A 21,977-nucleotide genomic window follows, 5' to 3' on the forward strand; every position below is an offset into this window, starting at 1 on the left:
GGCGCACCTCTTATTCCCGTCTCCAACTCGAGACAAACGCCCACTTATTAAATCCGGCGCCACGTCATCGACCTGGAAGCGGCGGGGAAGGGGGCGGCGACGGGGTTGGACGTGTCGGCCATGGCGGGAGGGCAGGAGGATTTTGGGGAGAAATGATGGGAATGGAGATGGTGTGCCACAGATGAGCGAGCCTGGGGAGGACGTCGCCGGCGTCCGCTGTGTGTCCATGCAGACGCAAACCTGACACAATTTGGGCTGAAAATGGGTCCAAGCGGACGAGAAAACCGACATTTATCTGTTTTTGTCGGCGCGTTGGGCCATGTTTTTTGTGCCCGCGGATCCAAATAGATCCGGACGGACGAAATGGGTCGACGCGTTGGAGTTGACCGGAGTTCTTGGCTTGTCAAAGTTTCCTCCTTGTTTCTCCCTTTCTAATGAATGATTTTTTCTTGTGTAATATCATGGACCACCCTTTTATAGTTCTTCTAACTGTTCTGTTAGAGATAATTTAGAGCATTGATGAAAAAGAAAAGGCGAATCCATGGTGTGCTTAGTGTGGTTAACATGGAGATTAGGAAACGATGTGAATTATTTGTATGATATCATATACTATGTAGTGTCAAAAAACATCTTACATTATAGGACGGAGGGAGTATTTGTTATACTTGTAAGCGCACTTATAAATTGTTGATCCTGCAAACACAATTGATATGTCATTCAGAATTCTAATAACATACTGCGAAAACTAAAAAAAAATCACAAATATTCTTATTGTTTATGTGCATATGAGAGGTAATCTCACCACTTCCACATAAGACGAGAGATGGATCAAATCTATTTTCCATTCTATTTCTCCAGCCAAGCACTAACTTACAACCATTGTATTTACCCAATTTGCCCCAACCAAACATATGAATGTAACCAAATATGAGTGAAACAGACTGTAAAAATAGAAAAACTCTGACTAAAACAGAAACCATGAAACAAACGCCCAAAATCCCACAAACGGCGCCACGTCATCAATCCGGGCCAGCACCCTCCCACCTCATCCCACCCTTCTGATCTCAATCCCAACGTCGCATCTCCACCGTCTCGCGGATCGACCCAACAAAGCACCTCCCGGCTCCCGCCCCCAGGGAAAATATCTAGTGCTACCAAGCCTTAGATGCTACCATGATACGGGCTTTTGGACCGTCGGATTTTCAGATCAGGCGGCTCTCAATAACTTTGCCACACTTGCAAAAAAGCCTCCCTGAAGTTCAAAAATTATGCATAAGTCCAGCAGATCCAACATCTCCCGGATGCTGTCCGATCTAAGAATCCGACAGCCCAGATGTCCGTATCACGGTAACATTTAAGCGTCGGGAGCACTGGATACTCTCCCCCCGCCCCCAAAGTCCCCCAAATCTTGCAGTTCCCTCCTAAATCCTCCCCATATAAACCAACCCCCCGCCCTCAGATCCCCAATCCCATCGCAAGCATCAGACTCCTCCAAAGCAGGCAGCAGCTCCTCTTCTTCCTAATCACACTATCTCGGAGAGGAGCGGCCATGTCTGGGCGCGGCAAGGGCGGCAAGGGGCTGGGAAAGGGCGGCGCCAAGCGGCAGTCCTCCGCGACAACATCCAGGGCATCACCAAGCCGGCGATCCGGAGGCTGGCGAGGAGGGGCGGCGTGAAGCGCATCTCCGGCCTCATCTACGAGGAGACCCGCGGCGTCCTCAAGATCTTCCTCGAGAACGTCATCCGCGACGCCGTCACCTACACCGAGCACGCCCGCCGCAAGACCGTCACCGCCATGGACGTCGTCTACGCCCTCAAGCGCCAGGGCCGCACCCTCTACGGCTTCGGAGGCTAGATGCGTGGTGTGCTGTGCTGGTGGCTGTCGTGTTTCTCTGTGTGATATGTGCCGTGGTGGATGGGATGTACTCCCTGTCGTGCGTTTGTGTTCAGTAGTCTGTAATATCATTATGCGTTCAATGAAAATACTCCGATCCTGAGTTCTGACGAAATGCTTCAGTGATGAAATCGTTTTTATAAGACATACTGATTTGATCCGTTCATTTTTTCTTTAGATTGTATAGCTGTGCCTGTGCAGCTAGAATTTCACACAGTTGCAATCTGATCAGTCTTTTGTCACGCATTGCAATCTGGACGAGTGCTTCCGCTCAGTTACCTACAGTACTACAGTTGCCACGTTTAATTTGGGTTCAGTGGGAATGAATCCTGTTTCTTTTCTGCAGTATTGTAAGGTAGTGCACAAGGATCGGGGTTCAGGATCTAAAGATGTTGTAGTCCTGTAAATATTTCTGAATCAAGCCATGCGACACTTATAAGTCTGTAGAATGCAGAACAAATATCTGATGCTCTGCAGTCTGCACTAAGCATAGTTTTTCTTCCTAATAATCATCTCATTCCTCAGAGGAATGTATTTGTAGAGATTATGTTCTTTTCCTAATGGCCTTGTGCCTGATAAGGATAAACAGGATGATTCCCTTTTCTCTTATTGAGAAATTGTAAGTCGCTGTCACTAATCCTCTAGAGCAGGAAATTACTTACTTGTGTATGTTTTGCCAAATTCCTAATCATCGGCCACAACATTAAAATTGGTCACTGATCATTGCTGCGCGGTCGCTTGAGGCCCGTTCGAAAGCAACCGGCCCTCTGTGATCTCATTTGATGTGCCATATCCAGCGCCACCACCATTGCTGATTAGGACCATGAAGAAGCTCTTCCCATACACTTGAGACTGCGCACCGCCTTTCAGGAAGGCACTTGATGCTGTTCATAGGGAAACATGACAATTTCGGCCAACAATCTGACACCTGTTTAGATGTTCTTTCGACAGGCTGTTACCAATGGATTTATTACCTGACCACGTGAATTTTTGCTGCTCCGCCAAACAGTGCTCATTCTCTACATCTATTCTTTCCTTGGAAATACAGCTAATTGCTAAAGCTTTACAGTTGATGAAGTTGAAGTCTAACACAACTTAGACCCAAAGCACATCAGGGTGGATATTTCTGGCATTTCCTTCGTGCAAATTCTCCTCTAAAACATTAAATCTTGAGGATAGAAAGAGCACCAATAACAACAAATTTATTAAACGATTTATTCATGAAACCATCTAGATACATCTATTTTAGGTATGCCATAGCAGTACTTGCCAATTTACCGAATTTTTTTTAGAAAAGGAGGATTAACCCCGGCCTCTGCATCAGAGTGATGCATGCAACCCCTTTATTAAGTCAAGTCCTCGAAGAGTCTGTGATCCAGAACAAACTCACACAAAGCAAAACAAGAAATAAAATGAAATGCCACAACCGGCGGAAATAGAACTAGATGACTAAACACCTATTCTATTACTGGACTGCCATCCAAACCGGTTGTAGATATCCCGAGCTACCATTTCCCATCGGGCAGACTAGTAACGAAAGGCTCATTGGCTTCCACAGGAGTGAGTAACGACCACATATGGATCCAAGCGGCGGCTTTATTGATAACCTGCAAAAAATTTATACGAGTTTGTCTGTTAAAAACCATATCATTTCTACAGTTCCATATAGCCCAAAATAATCCACATACTCCTATCCGAATATGCCTCGCAATATTTGTCTTTACTCCATTTAGCCACGTCCCAAATAACGTGTGAATGCTATTTGGATAAGTGATATTAAATGCTATATGAACTGAGCGCCATAAAAGTTTGGCCAGTGGACGATCGAGAAAGAGGTGTTTGATTGTTTTATCTTGATCACAAAAGCTACATCTTTGACTACCCTCCCAATTACGTTTTGCCAAGTTATCCTTAGTCAGAACCACTTCCTTGTGAACAAACCACATGAAGACTTTGATTCTTAACGGGACCTTGATCTTCCAAATATTTAGTGATTTCGGAATGGGACCAGAATCAATTAGGTCCAAATACATATATTTCACTGAAAAAAGTGTCGTTCGTAGTTAATTTGCAGTGAAAAGTATCAGACTCATCAGAGAGGTTCACATCCATCAACCTTCTGACGAGGTGCAGCCATGCTTCCCATCGGTCGCCTACCAAAGAACTTCGGAATTGAATATTTAGAGGGTTGGACTGTAACACTAGCAACATAAGCTCCTTACGCTGTACAATGTTATAGAGAGATGAATATTGTGTGGCCAAAGGCGTCTCCCCTAACCACGCACCCTCCCAGAATCTCGTCGAATTACCGTTTTCAATGATGAATTTAGTTCTATGGAAGAAAGCTGCTTTCGTTCTCACCAAGCCATTTCAAAATGGTGAATCATTGGGGTCTGACGGTCAATTTACCGATTTTGAGTCGGAAGTATTACAAAATCCTAATACGTGCATCTTGAATACTATTCTCTTTTCACCCCTTTTCAAATTATTTGTAGTCATATCTTTGCCTTAAGTCAAATTTCTCAACATTTGACCAAGTCTATGGAACAGTTGTACTAGAACCGTGACAATTAATTTGGATCAGAGCGAGTACTAATATCTACAACATCAAATATACGCAGCACGTAAATTTGATACAATTTTTTTTATAAACTTGGTCAAATTTGTCTTAGGACAGAGCTAGAACTTTAGATGATTTGGAGTAATACTCAATGGCCAATGGTCAGCTATTAAGAAATTATTAGAATTCCCTTTTAACATAATTTTAGCAATACAAAATCACTAGCAAAAGCACAAAGCACGCCACCAATCCCCACCCACTCCTAGGACGCCTTCTAGAAGGCCCATGACACTCGGCCTAACATGGCCAAGGTTTTCACCCAAGGAATTGGGGAGGGAGGAGGGATTTCGAATGCCCCCTCATAAGGGAGAATGGGGCAAGAACGCCACTGTCGATGTTGACGTGAAATCGACCAGGGCTTTCCCCGTCTCTGGACTCCCACCACCACAACCTCGAACCGACCATCTCCAACATCCCGGAGGAAGCTTGTGTTGTCATCCAAAATGCATCTGGTGCCTTGGGGCTTTAGGGGGCGTTTAGTGTCCCAGTTGTCGGACTATGTTTCGTTGCCTGTTTGGACCTATTCTTCGAGAAGTCAATCCCTAGACCTCATCTATTCTTTCTCATACGCTTGAACGAGCACAAACCGACCAAAGGTGACTAGGGTTTACGGTGGTCAGCCACCCCCGGTCGATGCCATTCTCGACTTGCATTTCTTTTGCACCTCCTTATCGCCTTGCGAGGTACAACCCACATCATCATGCATTTCGGGACAATGGATCACCTTGCCGCGCCCACGTGATGCTGCAAATGGATCCGAGTAGGTTCCATGCATTAAACTGCACGGAATATCTCACATCGGTGACAAACATCATTACTCAGTCAATCCATCTGTGAGCGAAACCAAACTTTTGCACCGCCTGCTTAAGGTAGCTCCAGTCCACCCTATCATATGCCTTTGAGAGATCAAACTTATAAGCACAAACACTCTTATTTGAATCTTTCGCTTGTTTAATGTGGTGGATGCATTCAAAGGCACTTTGAGCATTATCCCCAATCATCCTTCTAGGGATAAACACGATTTTGTGTGGGTGAAATAATATCATCCAAAAGAGAAGTCCCGTCTTGTTTTTTTTAATATATTAAATAAGCAAAACGTCACATCTCCATAGAACAAAAAAACACCCTTGAAAAGGAAAGGGAGGGCTTGATGTGTCGGATCTCTTCCCCACCGCCACCAAGGAGGTGAACGTCGTTGCCCCGAGGCAGTGGCGAAGCTACGGCAAGGCCGAATTGGTCGTGGCCCGCCCAACCCATGCGATTTTCTATGGTGTATACTTCGTTATGAGCCATGAAACACAGTCCCAATAACTGTTTCCTACATTCGGCCCGCCCAGCTTTATGGGCCAAGCTCCGCTACTGCCCCGAGGTACAACAATCAACGTAGCAAGATGAAAGACTTGTTTGGTTCATATTGTATATACTAAGAGCATCTACAATTGACATTCTCAAATCCTCCTCAAACGTCTGTGAACGCGGCCGGTCAGTGACCAGACAGGAAAGAGAAGGAAAAAATTGACCCAACCGGATCTCTCATGTCATCCATCTACGTCCGAGCTGTCCGCAAACCCTCATATCGAGGACAAATGTAGGGAGGATATGAGCGCTAGCGGACGCGCCTGGTCAATCCGCCACGTAGGATGCGCCCCACTCTGGACCACCTGTTTTCTTTCTTTTCCATCTCTATCTCCACCAATCACATGTAAGTGAGCGGACATATGAGCAAGAAAATGAGGAGTGTGGCTGGATATACGGACAAATAGGGTCTCAAAACAGACACGCATGGTCACTGGCCGGGGGCGTTCGTGGGCGTTTAGGGGACCAAATTTGGTAAGTCCGACTGTAGATGCTCTATGGTTGTCATCATTCACCAGACATTTTTTTGCCGCATATGCCTAAGAGCATCTCCACTCGTTTGCCCCTCAGGAGGCATTTTTTTCGCCGCTTGGGGGCCTGCCGGCGAAAAATTTGGCCTGGGGGGCCAAAAATTTCCACTCGTTGCGCCCCCACGAGTAGTGTGGGGCCCCACGGAGGCAGCGGCATTTTGTCGAGCATCTTGCCCGCGGCGGCGTCAACGACCTCCTCGGCCCGCGCCCAGCGGAGGAGCGCGAGCGTCGACGGGGAAGGAGGCGATGAGTCCAGCAGCCGGAGGCCTACGTCGAGCCGCCCCGTGACCCGCTCCCTCGCCCCGTGCCCGGTCCCCTGAGCCAACGGGGAAGGAGGTGACGCCGGCCAACACGTCGCTGCTCCTCTGGCTGTAGGGCGGCCCGGGCTGCTCGGGCCTCGTCGGCGACCTCTTTGAGCTCAGTCCCTACCGCCGGAGCAGCAATGGTGTCCGCCCCGACATCATCTGGGGCGCAGGCATGGGACGGGTGGGACTTTTTTTGTCCGCCAGCGGTGAAAAAGTGCTCCCGGGGCCTTCCTGGGACGGGCGGAGATGCTCTAAGGTTAGACGTTCAAAATTGATGTTATACTTTGTCGCACTTGAGATGATTTTGCCACATTTTTCTCGATCATTGACATGTGTGGTCTAACTTGTGATGTGACATAAAAGAAATATCGCCACAAGTGTGGCAAGAAGATAATCTCAATCAAACTCTCTGACTTGTGACAAACTGACAATGTGCGACAACTTAATACGTCAACTAAACACGTCCCAAATGTTAGAATAGTTTACTCTTTACATACCGAACATTCAACCACAGCAGAAAATTCACACGGCCCGATTCAAATCAAAGCATAAAAAATCTTGCGCTCGGGATGGGGTGGGCAGGTACAGCACGTGGGACCAGTAACACGGGGAGTCCCCTCTTCAATGGAAGCATCGGGAGTGGGCCCACTCGTCATACCCAACCGGAGCGACGCCCACCCTCTCTCTCTCTCCCTCCTTTAAACCCCAGGGGACGGCGTACAGCGGACGCCAACCAAACCAAAGGGGGAGGCGACTGGCGAGAGAGGGGCAGCGGGCCGGCAGGCAGACGGAGAGCGGCGCGGCCGTCTTCCCAAACCCGTAAGCGCCCCCCTCCCTCCCTCCAGAACCTTCTAGAACGTGCGCCCGCCCTGACGCGCCCTTGCTTCCGCGCTCGTCCCTGCATCCGGTGCTTCGCCTTCCCCTCGGGGGCCGTTCGCCTGTTCGGTAGGGTTGGTGCTTCCGTTCCCGATCGAGTTAGGGTTCGTTTAGTTGCTCGCGACGGTGCGCGCCGCGTCGTGCGATCTTCGATTTCAGTTCGATTGTGCGCTCGGTTCCCTTTCCTGTGCTCGCCCGCGGCGGTTAGGTCCGTCATTTCGGGTGTTTGGTGTGGTTTTTTTCTCGACGAATGGATGCGGGGCAGGTGTCCTTGTAGAAATTTCCGTCTCTGCGAGATTCTCGGAGCATGTTCCTCGAGACCTAGGCCGATTTTCCGCAATGCCGTTGGTTTCTGCTTCGATTTGGTCCTCCTGGCTCTCGTTTGCTTCGTTTCTTTTTTTGGGGGGGGGGGGGGGGGGGGGGGTGGGGGGGGGGTGTGGGGGGGGGGGAATTGTGGGGAATAGGTTGTCCGATTCGATCTCTCCGCCTCGTTTCGAGACGATTGATTAGTTCGGCTCTCTCGTGCGGGATGTTCTCTTGCCCTCGTGTGCGCCTGATTGTCGATTCCACAACTGTCATTCACAATCTGTGGAAGTTTGTTCTGCCCATTTCTGCAAATCTGCGACAGGGTTGTGTTTTGCGCTTGCAAGCTGTTTGTTGGTTTGTCCAGGCAACCCTGATTCTCCATTTGTTTTCGTGGGTTTTATTGTGGTTTTGACCCGTCGTCTATGGTTATGAGGACTGGCATCGCGCGGTAGCAATGGTGGCTTTAGTTTGTTGCTTGGATTCGTTTTGATTTGTGCTGGTTGTTTCTGTTGCTACCTCCAGGAGTACGGGTGGCAACGCTTCTCCCTGTTCCCTTCCGGTAGGATATATCCATGTGGATTATGATTTCCGTTAAGCGCCTGAAGAATGTTCGGTTTCTGAATAATATTGTAACATCAAATGCGTGTCATCATGTTATTGTTGTGACCCTTCATGTTGTTTCTGTGCTGAGATTATGAGATTCTTATAGGACCATACAGTTCATTCTCTTTCAGTCTATCACACACAGTTTGTACCGATATCATGATTATGCACCAAACATATTACGGTTAGTGGTTCATTCTATTTGATATCATTAACTTTACTATTAGTATTACCTGCCGTAAGGACGATCTGTACTTCATTATTTACAGAGATAACCTAGCAAGAAAACAACACAGCATCTCAGACTCAACTGACCATTGTTATGTTCTATTGCATGTTTTTGTAAGTAGCATCTAAGATGAATCACACAGTGCATTTGAATTGGCACTATGTAATGTATTTTTGAAGTTTTACCATTTGTTTTGAAACTTCTAATGTTTCTTGTATTGATAAATATGCGCACTACAGTTCATATTTCTCCTGTTCATTTGAAATGCACTCTTGATATTCTTTTGTTGAGATGCTAGTAAGTTTGTTCGCCCCGTTTCTGTATATAATCTGCAACGGGTTTGTGGTTTGTGCTTGCAAGCTGTTTGTTGTTTTATCCGGATTTCACCTCTAGCCTACCCCAACTTGTTTGGGACTAAAGGCTTTGTTGTTGTTGTTGTTGTTGTTGTTGTTGTTGTTGTTCTGGCTTTGATCTGTCGTCTATAGTTGTAAGGAGTGGCATCGCTCAGTAACAATGGTGGTTTTAGTTTGTTGCTTGGATTTGTTTTGATTTCTGCCGGTTGTTTCTGTTGCTGGCTACAGGAGTCCAGGTGGTAATGCTTCTCTCTGTTACCCTTTTGGGTAGGATATATCCCTGTGGATTATGATTTCCATTATAAGCGCGCGAAGAATATTCGGTTTCTGAAAAAACATTGTAACCTCAAATGCCGAGACTGAGATTCTTCAAGGACCATAAAGTTTATTCTATTTCAGTATGTTGCACACGTTTTGTACCAAAATCATGATTATGCACCAAACATGTTACAGTTAGTGGTTCATTCTATTTGATATAATTAACTTTGCTATTACCTGCCATAAGGACGATCATTACTTCATTGGTTACAGAGATAACCAAGTACGAAAATAACACAGCGTCTCAGACTCAACTGACCATTGTTATGTTCTGTTGCATGGTTTGTAAGTAGTATCTAAGATGAATCACGCAGTGCATTTGAATTGGCACTGTGTAATGTACTTTTGAAGTTTTACCATTTTTTTGAACTTCTACAGTTTTGTGTATCGATAGATATGTGCACTGGAGTTCGTGTTTCTCCTGTTCATTTGAAATACACTCTTCATATTCTTCTGTTGAGCAGGCTCAAATATATTTTACTTGGTTCTTCTTTCAGGAGGGTCCTTGCCATGGATCTTTCCAGTTCACTGGCTTCAACCAGTGATGAAGAGACAAGGGCACTTAATGCATTGCTTGATGCTTTCAGTTGTGCCTTTTCACTTGAAGATATAGCCAATGCATACTGCAGAGCAAATGGCGATGTCAACAAAGCTGGGGATTTCTTGACTGACCTTCAACTTTCGATGCCCCAGAGTGATGAAGTTGACTCGAGCGTTGAGACCAATCTTCCCCAGTTTGGTAAGGCAGTTGAGGAAAATTCTCTGGACAACTCAAACCAAACAAGGAATCTTTCCTGTGTCGGGAAAGCAGCTGAAGAAAGCTCTGTGGAGAATTCAAGCCAAACAAGAACACGTGAGAAGTCACAGAAGTCTAGTGCTTCATTTGGCACTGTATCCAGCATGTTAGGAAAAGGATCTGCCCGAGCTACTACAGCTCCTGCCAATACAGCACCAGGAAAAGGAAAACCTATAAAGGTTGAACTGCCAGAGTACATGCGAGATGATTTGAAAACAGATGAATCTGATTCTGCACCAAAGAGAGAGACTTTGAATAACAGAGATGTTGAGGAATTCCTATTTTCTATGCTTGGAGAAGGATTTAAGCTCAACATGGAAGTGATCCGTGATGTTCTAGGTAAACTTTTCGTGCAATGCAAAGTCATTTTATCCAAAAAGTGTTAAAGTGTTATTTGAAGCCACATTTTTAATGTGCTAACTGCTGAATTGTTTTTGCAGGCAGCTGTGGGTACGACATGAAGAAGGTAATGATAGATCGTTGCTGTCAAGATTATGCAATTTCTGTTTGGTCCTGATTGTCATTAATGCGGCAGAAGGGTTTAGATTTCTGGCTTTATGGTAGGCAGCTTCATATACCGTATGTTTTTTGGCATGGTATTGACTGTGCTATTTTATGCAGAGCATGGAGGAATTAATGTCATTTTCTACAAAAGATCTGGGCAAAAGGCCAGAGAATGAGCATATTGCAGTACAAGTAAGCTTGTTCGCCCCCTTCCCCTTCTTACTGATTTGGCATCTCCCATATGGTTTTGTTTGAACTTCATAGTTTTTGTATTGAGCTTTCTTTCTATAGTGCTTGTTAATTCTCTGTGCTGTTAAGCTGAAATCTTCTGACGGACTGCTTGTTTGTTATGAATTGCTGCGCCATTACCTACTGAAATTTTGAAAACTGGCTTTAGTTGTTCCCTTTTACAGTATCATTTGATCATTTTCTTGTGTTGATGCATTTTTGTTGAGTTGTAAGATTGAAGTTCGTAGTCGAGTTGAGTACCCTGGATACTATCACTTTGTGGTCCATTCCAATGCTAGTGCATGCGAAGGTTCCTTCTGTAGGCTGGATATTTTGACAAATAATTATGTTGCACTCCCTCCGTTCGTAAATATAAGCCTTTAGGAGATTTCAATACGGACTACACACGGATGTATATAGACGTACTTTAGAGTGTAGATTCACTCATTTTGCTACGTATGTAGTTTGTATTGGAATCTCTAAAAAGGCTTATATTTAGGAACAAGGATGCACTTTCATTTGTTAAACATGTTATAAGGATTTGATTGATATTTAGCCCAAATATATTTCTTTTGCAGGACACGGCGGTAGAATCCTCTTTTTCCACGGGGAGCTGCCTAGGATCACAATCCACATCTAGGTTTGTCCTTTCCTCTCTTTGTTACTGGTTTATTCCTTTTTGTTCCATCATGAATGTGACTTTTTGCTTCATCCGTCATTTCTCTTTGCGTGGATGGTGACTTAACCCAAGACCACAGATTACCCCTGGAGAGTTACTAGAATCAATATTCACTGCACCTGAAAGATCTGAGGAGGAACCAAAAGTAAGGCGGTATGAATTGGGCGCAAATCGAAGGAGAGTTCCAGATCAGAAACCAGTCGTAAAACCTCTTGAGGACATTTCACCACCCTCTACGGATCTTCCGGTGAAAATTATCCTAGGCAGCAAAGGTATATTGTTTATGCTTGGCCTTCCTTTTTTTTGAACTTTTTTGTTAAACTATGTACTTTTTGAGGAAAAGACTTGGCAGAAAGTTGCATCAACATTGTTAGTTAATCATGTAAGAATATTTACTGTTGACGCAAAGCTCTAGATCTCCCAAGCTGACAGATAAACCAACTATCATGCATTAAAAGTTCAGCTCACTATGGTAAAGAGCTCTGTTCAGCAATGTAAAAGTAATAAAATATTATTTTCTCTCTATCCTATGCATAAATTAAAGCCATCAGTAATGCTGAGCTCTTGGCCATAATGCCAGCCCAAATCATGATCTTCACCAACTTGGATTTGGTTCTCTCGCGAAAATCCCGAGTTGCAGAGATGAGAACCATGAAAAGCAAGATCCCGAATAAGAAAATGCTACTTTCATTCACATCTTTCATTCACATGTATTAGGATTTTGGTCACACGTACTCCTTCGGCAGTGCATGATGGGAAAGCTACAATTACTCCTTGCTACCTGTTCTTGAAATAGTTGATATATTCTTGGACTTCGGAATGACATGTGCATATGAATTTTTTTGCTTATTCTATACTTCAGTAACATATTACAATGATTCCAAGGAACCAGTTACTGTTATGTTACAAAACCTTTGCAGCTTGATACTGATGTTACCAGATGTATTCGATTTGACATAATTAAAGTACATAACCAGTTAACATACTTATTCTATACTGATGTCATATGGCTTTTTCGGGCTGAAATATGGTCAGACATACATAATCAGCAAATGGTTTTGTTTGTGCTGTATGCTTCATGAACACATTTTGAAAGTACTCCTTCAGTAAACAAATATAAGAGTGTTTAGATCACTAAAGTAGTGATCTAAACGCTCTTATATTTCTTTACAGAGGGAGTAATTGTTAAAAACTGTGAACATGAAGCCTCTCTAAGTCAGCTGGTCTCTGATTCTTGTTTCATGCTATGAACCATTATGATGTTCATCACTATCATTTATGTATTTTGGATACATGTAGAACCAGTTGTGCGTGATGAGGATGATTACCAGAACTATCGTAAGGCTGCAAAGCAGCACTGGGATATGATGAAGCAGTACTATGGGAAGGTCAGGGGTGTCTCCATGATGATGATTTACTTATTTTTTATTTATTTTGTGCATATAGTTGTTGTTGGTTTTTCATCTATACTGAAGATATTATTCTGAAAATTACAGGCTGTTGATGCTTTTAGGGAGGGTAACAAGAAAGAAGCCGAGTATCTTATGACAGAAGTAAGTGTTACCTGTCTTTTTGGGCAAGGGATAATTATTGCTGAGCTACTGGAGGGATTAACAAAATTTGATGAAAGTGTTTCAAGCTTTTAGTACTAAATCACTTTTCTGTGGGCTTTCTAGGGAAAGAACTATTATAGGATGGCTCGATTATCTGATGAAAAATCGGCTGCTGAGATCACCAAGTCCAAGTAAGTGCACTTCTTTTCTCATATGGGCTGAAAGTTATTGGATTATATTTGTGTAATATGAATTTGTGATGATGAAATATGCGAGTCCGAATTGACAGAATCAACCTTTTGGTCTTGCTGCAGACAAGAGTCCAAAAATGAGTTATGTCTTGATCTGCGCTCACAGGATGCAGCAAACGTAGCAAATCTTCTGAGACTTCATCTTAGGCAGTTGGCTAACATCCCATGTAATGAAATCGGTACATGACCCTTCGAGTTTCTGAATTCTTTTGATAGGAATAATTTGATTTACCCAATTTTGCAGCTTTTGATAATTTGAGAGTTATTATTGGTGTTGACGATGGCACTTTCAAGATGGGACAAAGAAGAAGGAAGGTGTGATGTTCAAAATAACCGGCTAACTGAGTTTTAATTCTGAATTTGCACTAGCTGCATGTATGATCCAGAAATAAATCCCTGCAATGAACTACTTCTGTTTTATCCAAAGTACTGATAGTAAAAAATACTAACATCTAGGTGTTTTACTCTAATGTACAATGCTTCAGATGATTGCTTAATTTCATTTTGGGGCCATATTGTTTTTCCAAATTTCTCCAGTTGTGTTTCGTTGCAAGCTCATTAATCAAGCCAATGACCAGATTTTGCAAAATTATGTCATATAAAGTTATAAAGATAATCCGAGTTTAACACGGGGGAACTTGAAATATTATTTGTATTCAGTTAATGTGCAGATGTTGTACATTAGTTATTATTGAATAGTAGAAAATTCTCAGAACCATGCTGGTGTATGCTTGTGATTTAAGGAACCCTGCTTAATTCTTATCCTTGTTTCTTTTTCCCCCTGGGTTGCGATATTCTGTCTTATCCTTTGTGGTGCCTTCAACGAGATTGAATGGAAGTGTGCCTGAAGTTTGTGTGTGCACTCTCCATGATTCACTTTCCATGCCTGCTTTATTGGAACGTTTGTTTGGCCAATGCTTGTGAATACGTTATTTGTTTTTGTTATGAATGAGATTTGTAAAATCTGAAGATAATTCATTCTGGTGGGTCATGTCAAACAATTTGCAAATAGCAGGTTACATTTGAATAGCTGATTTTGCATGTGTATGTCTTATATAATTTATTAATAAACTTGAATGACTCCAGGTTGAGAAGTTTCTGGAGAAGAAATCAGTCGAGTGGACCGAAGATGAGGCCAATCCTGGGACCATTCTCATTCCGATTAATCAAGTGAAAGACCAGTGAGTATAGCTTGGTGTACAAAGGTCGTCCGACACAAGCTGACAGAAGATGCTCTTAGCTGCTAGTTTTATCATTTGGTGCCGTTTTGAATCCAGGCGCTTTCTGTTCATTTTGGGATATGGAGGATGGGGAGTGCGTTGCATATTCCTTTTTGTTCACACAGGAGGTATTTCTGGCGGCCTAAACATTATGATTTGGCTGAGATGATTTAGCTGCAGTCTTAAACCTGGAAACGATCTTCTAACGCTTTCTGCGTTTGATTGTTCTAGTGCAGTAGTGAGATGTTAACAGATTCCTTTGGACAATGTATCCTCTGTTTGCCAGCAACCCCCGTCGGCTGACCAAAAGACGCACCTACCATACACTATTGGTACATGGCCTTATACGCTTGTGTCAAAAGGCTAATTATAAAGCATCTCGACAAAAGGAAATCGTTGGCGCAGTAGTTTGTTTACATCCTGATGATAGAATTTTGTGACGAACAAAAAACACAGTAGAGAAGTACTCCTAGTAACAAGCGCAGGTGTACTATTTATGTGACTAGACCACCAAAATGAGCTGAAGACTTTGATTCGACGAGCCTAGATGTCTTCTGCAACAGTTCAACTAAAGCCAAAGGACATTTTGCTTTGAGCTCAGCATACCCTTGGCTTGCCATCATGTCAATGGTTTCCATTGTACTGAAAGAGGCAATAAACTGAATGCAGGCATCATTCAACCTGTCACAGTGATGCTGATAAGCCCAAGCGAATGTAGTCACCACGGTCTTGGCATCAATGTTTTCACAGAGGATGCTTTCACATATAATCTTGAGCCTCTCCATGGCATACCGATCCGCCGCGACAAGCAAATGCCTGATAGTCTCCTGGTAGTCATCTTGGCTAAGATCATCCATGGCGGGCAGTGAATCAGTGTATATAAAATGGAGCAGGCCCTCGAAGACAGCGGGCTGCATGTCAGCAATGGTAATATGGCTCGTGTTCTTTTCTCTCCTCGCGCCATACAGCTCCGCTTTGAAGACCGGCGACCGCATCGCAAGCACCACCTTGTGGGCAGGAAAAGCTTCCCCTTGGACCTCGAAAACCACGTCGGCGCCCTCTTTCCCGCGCAACAGCTTCCCGAGATGCTCCGTGATGTCGGACGGCGGCACCTTAAACGGCTTGGCGTCCTCGGCAATGGTGATGACGCACTCAATGGTGAGGCGGTCGTCGCGGAGGTAAAGCGACGCCTCCAGCTCGCTCCTCTCCATGAACTCGAGGAAGCCGGAGAAGAACTTACTGCCGGAATCGTAACCCTGTGTCCCGGTCATGGTATGCGGCGGCGAGCATCCGGCCACGTCCACCAGGCTGAGCTGAAAGGACGCCCTCACCCTGGCGTCCTTGTCCTTGCTGCGTAGAAGTAGGAACACCTGCACATAGTCTTTCACACGATCCAGGATCCCTACGGGGCAGAACACAATCTGCCAGTCGTATCCTCCGACGGCGAACACGGCCGACGCTACGGCGTTAAGGTCTCCGACTCGGTCGCGGTGCTGGCTGTACCCTGAGATCTCGAACACGTGAGAGCCCCAGCCCCGCCGCAGCTGCACCGTGTTCGCGGCCACGGGCGAGCCCTGCGCCGTCTTGGTCGAGAGGTGGGAGGCCTGCCCCGCTTTCTTGGCGTGGCGCGTGGTGGACGCTGTGCATCCCATCGCCGCGCTTAGGGGGTTGGGCGGGCTTTAGGAGAGCACGGGGAAGACGTACAAGCGGGCGGAAGAGCGCGCGATCGATGCCCTTTTGTAGGAGAGAAAAAGGTAAACGGGGCCTCTGCCTCGGTTTGGACCAGGACGGGCTCTTCCCTTTGTTGTAGGAGAGAAGAAGGTAAGCGGGACGTCAATCCTCTTGTCGTGATTCCTTTTGCCCAGATTTTGACCTTGTTTGTTGAATCTAAAAGAGGTAAATACATCAGTAGTGTTTGAACTTGCCATGGATGTTCACTAGTTCTAAAACTTGGCATGAACGTGTAAACACGTTGCTAATCCCTTTCGTATACGTAAAGTGCTTCGACGTGGCACCGTATATTGCTGATGTGGCACTGACATGGCATGGGCCCACTTGTAGCAAGGAAAGAAGATTATTTGGATACTATATGTCCCTATGACTAGTGGGCCCCACCTGTCAGGGGAATTAAAATAAAAAATGGTGAAGACTTGATCTGAGCCAAGAACTAAAGCTAACTGGCAGAGTGTGCAGATCACCACACGGACATGATCCTTTTTGTAAAGTGTAGCTCCCAAGGCTTAATTTTTTTTGAGGGGGTAAAACAACTTTATTCATCAAATTCCACAAAAAGTGGGATACATCTAGAATCATGGGGTTGGCCTAGCCAAATGTGGCGCTCTGGCCCTCTACTAAGAGAAAACATAGCTAACTTATGTGCTTCCATATTGGACGCACATCCTTCAAAAGAAAAACTACAAAGAAAATGAGCCGATCGAGATACAATCTCCTTCACTACTAAGCCATTCTTTCCCAAACTGGTTTTGTTAATGTCTGATATTGCCTGTTTGGAATCAGAAGCAATTGCCACATTGTGTAAGTTGAGATCCTCTGCTAGAGCAAGTGTCTCTCTACATGCAATAGTTTCCAAGATTAAAGGATCCTTTAGTCCGGCAATAACCAAGGCTAAACTTCCAAGGTAGTTACCATTTTGATCACGGCAAACCGCCGCCGCTGAGCCGCCTCTTCTTGCTCTGACCCCAGCATCCACATGGATCTTCGCGCAGCCTTCTGGCGGGGCCTTCTGGCAGAAGGGCTGCCGGGCGTCCTGGTCACCAGCAGCTCGTTCTGAAATTCTTCTAGCTCGGCTATCTGTCAACACGTTAAGCTCTTGTATGAAGTTTCTTACAAATAAATGAGTTGCTTGCGGGGTTTGGAAGATCTGCTCGTGAATAGCTTTGCGTCGAGCTGTCCAAATGGCCCAAAGTGTGACAGCTAGTAGCACGAATTGTTCATGAGATAAGGACTCGATGAGTGTGAAGAGCCATTGCTTGGCCTTGCGCCCGAGGCTTAATATAGTGTATTGAAAATGGTTGTGGTACTTAAATGGGCTGCCCGGGCACTCAGTGCGGCCCATTTAGCACACATTATTTATCTTCAAAAGGAAAAAAAATATGTCACTAATAATCATAATATTAAAAGCTAGATTCGAATATTCACATGTTATTAATAATTACCTCGTGGTCAACAAATATCCGTGTGCACATATTATTGAAAAGAAACATAAGCAAGGCTCCATTCCACGTTGTCGGTTATGAAAACTTGTGGTACATAAATAATGACCTCATGGTACGCGAATATTCGTCTGCACACAAAATAAATATATAGAAGTTTGCAATAAAATATCTTACTAAAAATGTTCCTGTATTTTTTTAATATTCACCTCCTATTTATAAAATACTATTTTACTAAATATTATGAATATTCATTGGTGTATAATTTCCCTCGTGGCTTATATCCATATAAACATTTTAAATTACAAATATTATTTAATTATACAAACATTTCCTATAAAAATAAAATTATGAATTATAAAAATATGCGTATAATTATTCAAATGTTTGAATAATTAAAATAATATTTATAACTTTAATTTTAAAATATGTTTATTATTTTATATTATGCAAACATGGTTATAATCAATATATATTATTCCAATTATATGACTGTTTTAAAAATAATACGTGAATATTTTTAAAAGTACATGAACATTTTTTAAGTTGGTTATTTTAGTTTTATGCAGAGCATGTGTAACACATGAATTGTTGAACTTTATTTGTATTACTGTCATTATGATTTACAGACTTTATTTATTTTTTGGAGGGAAAATAACAGGTGCTAAATGGGCCGCACTGATTGCAAGCCATAGTCATAGATATATATTATTCTAGTAATCCAGTTTTAGTGGGCCCCATGCCACGTGAGGTATATATGGTGCCACATTGGCGCAATTTACGTATATGAATGAGATTAGCACCGTATTTGCACATCCGTGCCAAGTTTTAGAACCAGTTCGGTGTATTTTTCAAGTTCAGGCACTACACTGAACATTTGTGGCAAGTTCTAGCACCAGTGGTGTATTTATCTCAATCTGAAACGAACAACTATTTCAAATGAGTTTAATAATCCAGAATCTGATTCAGGTCGTTTTCAGTGTATTTTCCTAAAGCACGTCCCACGAACCAGCTTTGCGTGTGAAGCAAATCCACAGCTGAATTTGCAGAAGTTGAAGCTGAAACAAACAAGGCAAGTCTACTTCCTCCATCCAAATATATAGAGGGATGGCCGTGATGACGACACGCAATGACAGTGCGTGGGGAAAGGCAGGAGGTTGGGGCGGGGTAGGTGGGCGGCGCGAGGAGAAACAAATCGCGTGCGGAAAAAAGAAGATAAACAGTGACCCTCAGGAGGAAGACGAAGCTCATCTAACTTATCCTTTTGAGGTAAGAGCACTAGAGACCCACAAACTTGCGTTCGATGTGATGGTTTAGTTCACAAACTTGCAAAAGGTGATCAACTCACCCACAAACTTGAAATGCATGGGATGATTTAGTCCACAGCCAATCAGAGGCGGACAATTGGCACCTTGCCGGCAGCTTCGTGGCAGACCAGCATTCTTGTGAAAACCCCCTCAACGTTTATGGAAATCACGCTCGCAGTCCTTGTCTGGGCCGGCCTTTGTTATTTTGCGAAAATCCATGATGCCGTCGCTTGCTGATAGCTTTTCTTGGATTAGAATTTACTCTGTGTGGTGTTCCATAATACAGGAAGCAGTTTCAATATGGAGGGGATTAACTTGTTGGCTGAGCTCAGGTTGTAGTCGTAACTTTCTTCAGATTTCTAACACACTTTAATCATATCTACATCTATAGCAAATACATATGATCGGAGTCATAAACTATTCCAAAAAGTATAACTAATCACGTACAAAACGTAGAGGATGACCTCGCTGGTCGCCGCTGCTGCAGATCGTCCGCACACGACAGTGAGGAGGGGAACCTTCAGAATGCGCAGCACCTCGCAGGTCGCCGCCGCTGCATGTCGGCCACAGACGACGGTGAGGAGGTAAAACTGTCGATGGGGAGGTGAGTCTACCATGTTTTGAGTTTCACGTATTGCACTTATGTAATGATGCCACCATCCTCGTCGCCAATTACCAATTTGCCATGCTAAGCAAAGAAAGAAGAGACAAGACAAGCATCATGCATCCATGCATGCTACCCGGCCAGGTTGATCCTAATCTGATATGCATAATATCTCTTTCTAGGTAACTACTAGGAAATTACGAGCATGGATGCATGGATCAACCGCCCGGGTGCAGTCGCTTGCTTTATTTACTGACATGGCATGCATACTAGATAAACTTTAGACTTTAGTTAGTTTTGAATTGAACTAGTTAAAAAATTACGTACTTCGGTTCAAATTACCAGAGATTTATTTTGTGCAGGCCACCTTCACTGTGGGGAGTCATGTGTGTGTTTAGCTTACTGCTTGGTAATTGTATGTTACAGAAAGAAATTGAACCAATTGTGATATCAAATAGTTATGTATTAAATAGTCGATGAAATTGCTTAAATGCGATTGTTATACAATATGCTTTTTGTGTGTAAAGTTCGTTTTTGAATCACTGATTGATCGACAAAATTATGATGTCAAATAGTTATTCACCACCTGGTCAATGGAATTGCTTAAACATGATTATCAAACAATAGATATATGTTTTGAAGGTTGTATTTCTATCATCTATTCAATTTATTTATCAGCATTGTTGACCGTTGCAACCCACTCACATATAACTAGAAACCTACAAATAAACTTCAAATATGTATTTATTATATGACTACAAATCAGAAGTTGTTATATGTATGCCGACGGAAGATTTCACCGCATCAAGGAAACAAACTTAAATGTTCCTGCCGCTTATTTTTAGACACATATTACTGAATTTCCTCTACTATAGTTGATCTTCCATGTTCTTGCATAGGATATTTTAGCAGTATATAGAATATGGTACCGGTGATCAAATGTGGGAAAAGATGACATGGGATGAGAATCTTGGGACAAATAACCAAGGCCGGCCCAGACAAGGACTGCGGGCGTGATTTCCATAAACGTTGAGGGGGTTTTCAAAAAAACACCAGCCCAAGCCGTTCTGCCACGAAGCTGCCAGCAAGGCGCCAATTGTCCGCCTCTAATTGGCTGTGGACTAACTCACACTATGCTTTGCAAGTTTGTGAATGAGTTGGTCACCTTTTGCAAGTTTGTGTACTAAACCATCACATCCAACGCAAGTTTGTGGGTCTCTAGTGCTCTTGCCTCTATCCCGTTGACATCCTATTTCTATCAAAGGACTGACAACAACATCGATGAGCAAAATGTATTTTCAGGTACCTGATGGATAGATGCCCCCTATTTATATACTACAACACATCTTCCTCTTCTCCGGGCACTAAAGCTGCATTTCGCTGCTGACCTCCAACTACACAAATGTGCTGGCCGCAGACATGGTGTACTTTCCCGCCATTGCTTCCGGGTGATTCCAGCCTCCATAGTCCAAACTCTGAATCAGCATGCCGTCATCATCTTTGATAGAAATAGGTTGCATGCTCTCGGGCGGGATGAACAAAAGCGCTATCAGGCATCAGCTGTCCAGGCTAGCTAGCCCAACAGAAAACAAATAGCCGGCATGTCGCATGTGGGCCGCGGATCTTTGGGTCTCAGTACCAATGCATCCGAATTGGATTTTTATTTTCTTTCACAAACTTAGTAAAGAAATCCTGAAACTTCCGAAAACGAAAATGATATAGTGTTATACTCATGTTAAAAGTTCCGCGAAGGAATGACTTCCTTGGTATTCTAGGCCAAAAAATATATGAAAAAATCGACACAATATAAATATTACTATTCACACTTTTTGTACTCGCATTTATCCTAGAGTCCACTCAAGTCACTCCTTTGCCGAACTTTTATATGAGCATAACAATATACAATTCCTGGCGTTTACTAGAAGCCTCTAAAAAAGTTTTTTTCCCCTAGCTCCCGCGGCTAGGGTTTCTCTCTTCTGAGGCAACTCGTCCTCTCAGATTCCTATACCCGATCGCGGCAAGCATCGCAGGGGTGCTCCCTGGGTTCCTGCGGCTCGCTCGCGATGGCGTCCTCCTCGGATGCAAACTCAGCGACCAACGGCGGCGGGGTGGAAGCGGTTTCGGCGGCGGCGGCGGAGCAACTGCAGATCCTGATCTGGAAAATTTCTTCGACCAACTGGATCTCAACGAGGAAGAATTTGATGACGTGGAGATCGATGAAGAGGACCCGGAGATCAAGGAAAGCGTCCGTTGGTTAGCCCTTGCTAGGGTTC

General features: G+C 43.9%; 3 protein-coding genes across 4 annotated transcripts; 2 read left to right on the top strand and 1 right to left on the bottom strand.

Moving 5' to 3' along the window:
- Positions 1–181: 181 nt before the first annotated feature.
- On the top strand, positions 182–1,854 carry LOC109758348 (histone H4). The gene is made up of 2 exons (XM_073507323.1): positions 182–218; positions 1,460–1,854. The coding sequence occupies exons 1-2, from the start codon at positions 182–184 to the stop codon at positions 1,852–1,854; spliced, it is 432 nt and encodes a 143-aa protein (XP_073363424.1).
- Positions 1,855–7,417: 5,563 nt separating this feature from the next.
- Positions 7,418–14,909, top strand: LOC109758346 (putative nuclear RNA export factor SDE5). 2 transcript variants are annotated; one of them, XM_020317199.4, is made up of 12 exons: positions 7,418–7,523; positions 9,887–10,524; positions 10,626–10,651; positions 10,807–10,881; positions 11,496–11,557; positions 11,669–11,868; positions 12,896–12,984; positions 13,093–13,149; positions 13,273–13,340; positions 13,464–13,567; positions 13,645–13,715; positions 14,487–14,909. In XM_020317199.4, exons 2-12 carry the CDS (start codon positions 9,900–9,902, stop codon positions 14,583–14,585), a joined length of 1,476 nt encoding a protein of 491 aa, XP_020172788.1. In that variant the 5' UTR covers positions 7,418–7,523; positions 9,887–9,899; the 3' UTR covers positions 14,586–14,909. The 2 variants fall into 2 exon arrangements, with proteins under 2 accessions (XP_020172788.1, XP_073365050.1); XM_073508949.1 differs by having other exon boundaries at positions 7,445–7,649.
- A 115-nt stretch (positions 14,910–15,024) lies between these two features.
- Positions 15,025–17,696, bottom strand: LOC109758343 (BTB/POZ and MATH domain-containing protein 2-like). Its single transcript, XM_020317197.3, has 2 exons — positions 17,064–17,696; positions 15,025–16,164 (listed from the first exon to the last, which is right to left on the bottom strand). The coding sequence occupies exons 1-2, from the start codon at positions 17,694–17,696 to the stop codon at positions 15,115–15,117; spliced, it is 1,683 nt and encodes a 560-aa protein (XP_020172786.2). The 3' UTR covers positions 15,025–15,114.
- Between the last annotated feature and the right edge of the window lie 4,281 nt (positions 17,697–21,977).

This window comes from Aegilops tauschii, chromosome 2, assembly GCF_002575655.3.
Source record: "Aegilops tauschii subsp. strangulata cultivar AL8/78 chromosome 2, Aet v6.0, whole genome shotgun sequence".
Lineage (NCBI taxonomy): Eukaryota > Viridiplantae > Streptophyta > Magnoliopsida > Poales > Poaceae > Aegilops > Aegilops tauschii.

Bases quoted from the DNA above. Each gene is read 5' to 3' on its own strand.
- LOC109758348 (XM_073507323.1), top strand. From the start codon at position 182: ATGAGCGAGCCTGGGGAGGACGTCGCCGGCGTCCGCT. The intron at 219-1,459 runs GTGTGTCCATGC...CCCCGCCCTCAG, and splicing joins GGACGTCGCCGGCGTCCGCT to ATCCCCAATCCCATCGCAAG.
- LOC109758346 (XM_020317199.4), top strand. From the start codon at position 9,900: ATGGATCTTTCCAGTTCACTGGCTTCAACCAGTGATGAAGAGACAAGG. The intron at 10,525-10,625 runs GTAAACTTTTCG...TTGTTTTTGCAG, and splicing joins AGTGATCCGTGATGTTCTAG to GCAGCTGTGGGTACGACATG. The intron at 13,568-13,644 runs GTAATGAAATCG...CCAATTTTGCAG, and splicing joins GCAGTTGGCTAACATCCCAT to CTTTTGATAATTTGAGAGTT.
- LOC109758343 (XM_020317197.3), bottom strand. From the start codon at position 17,696: ATGGGCCGCACTGAGTGCCCGGGCAGCCCATTTAAGTACCACAACCAT. The intron at 16,165-17,063 runs GTATCTCGATCG...AACACGGTGCAG, and splicing joins GCTTAGTAGTGAAGGAGATT to CTGCGGCGGGGCTGGGGCTC.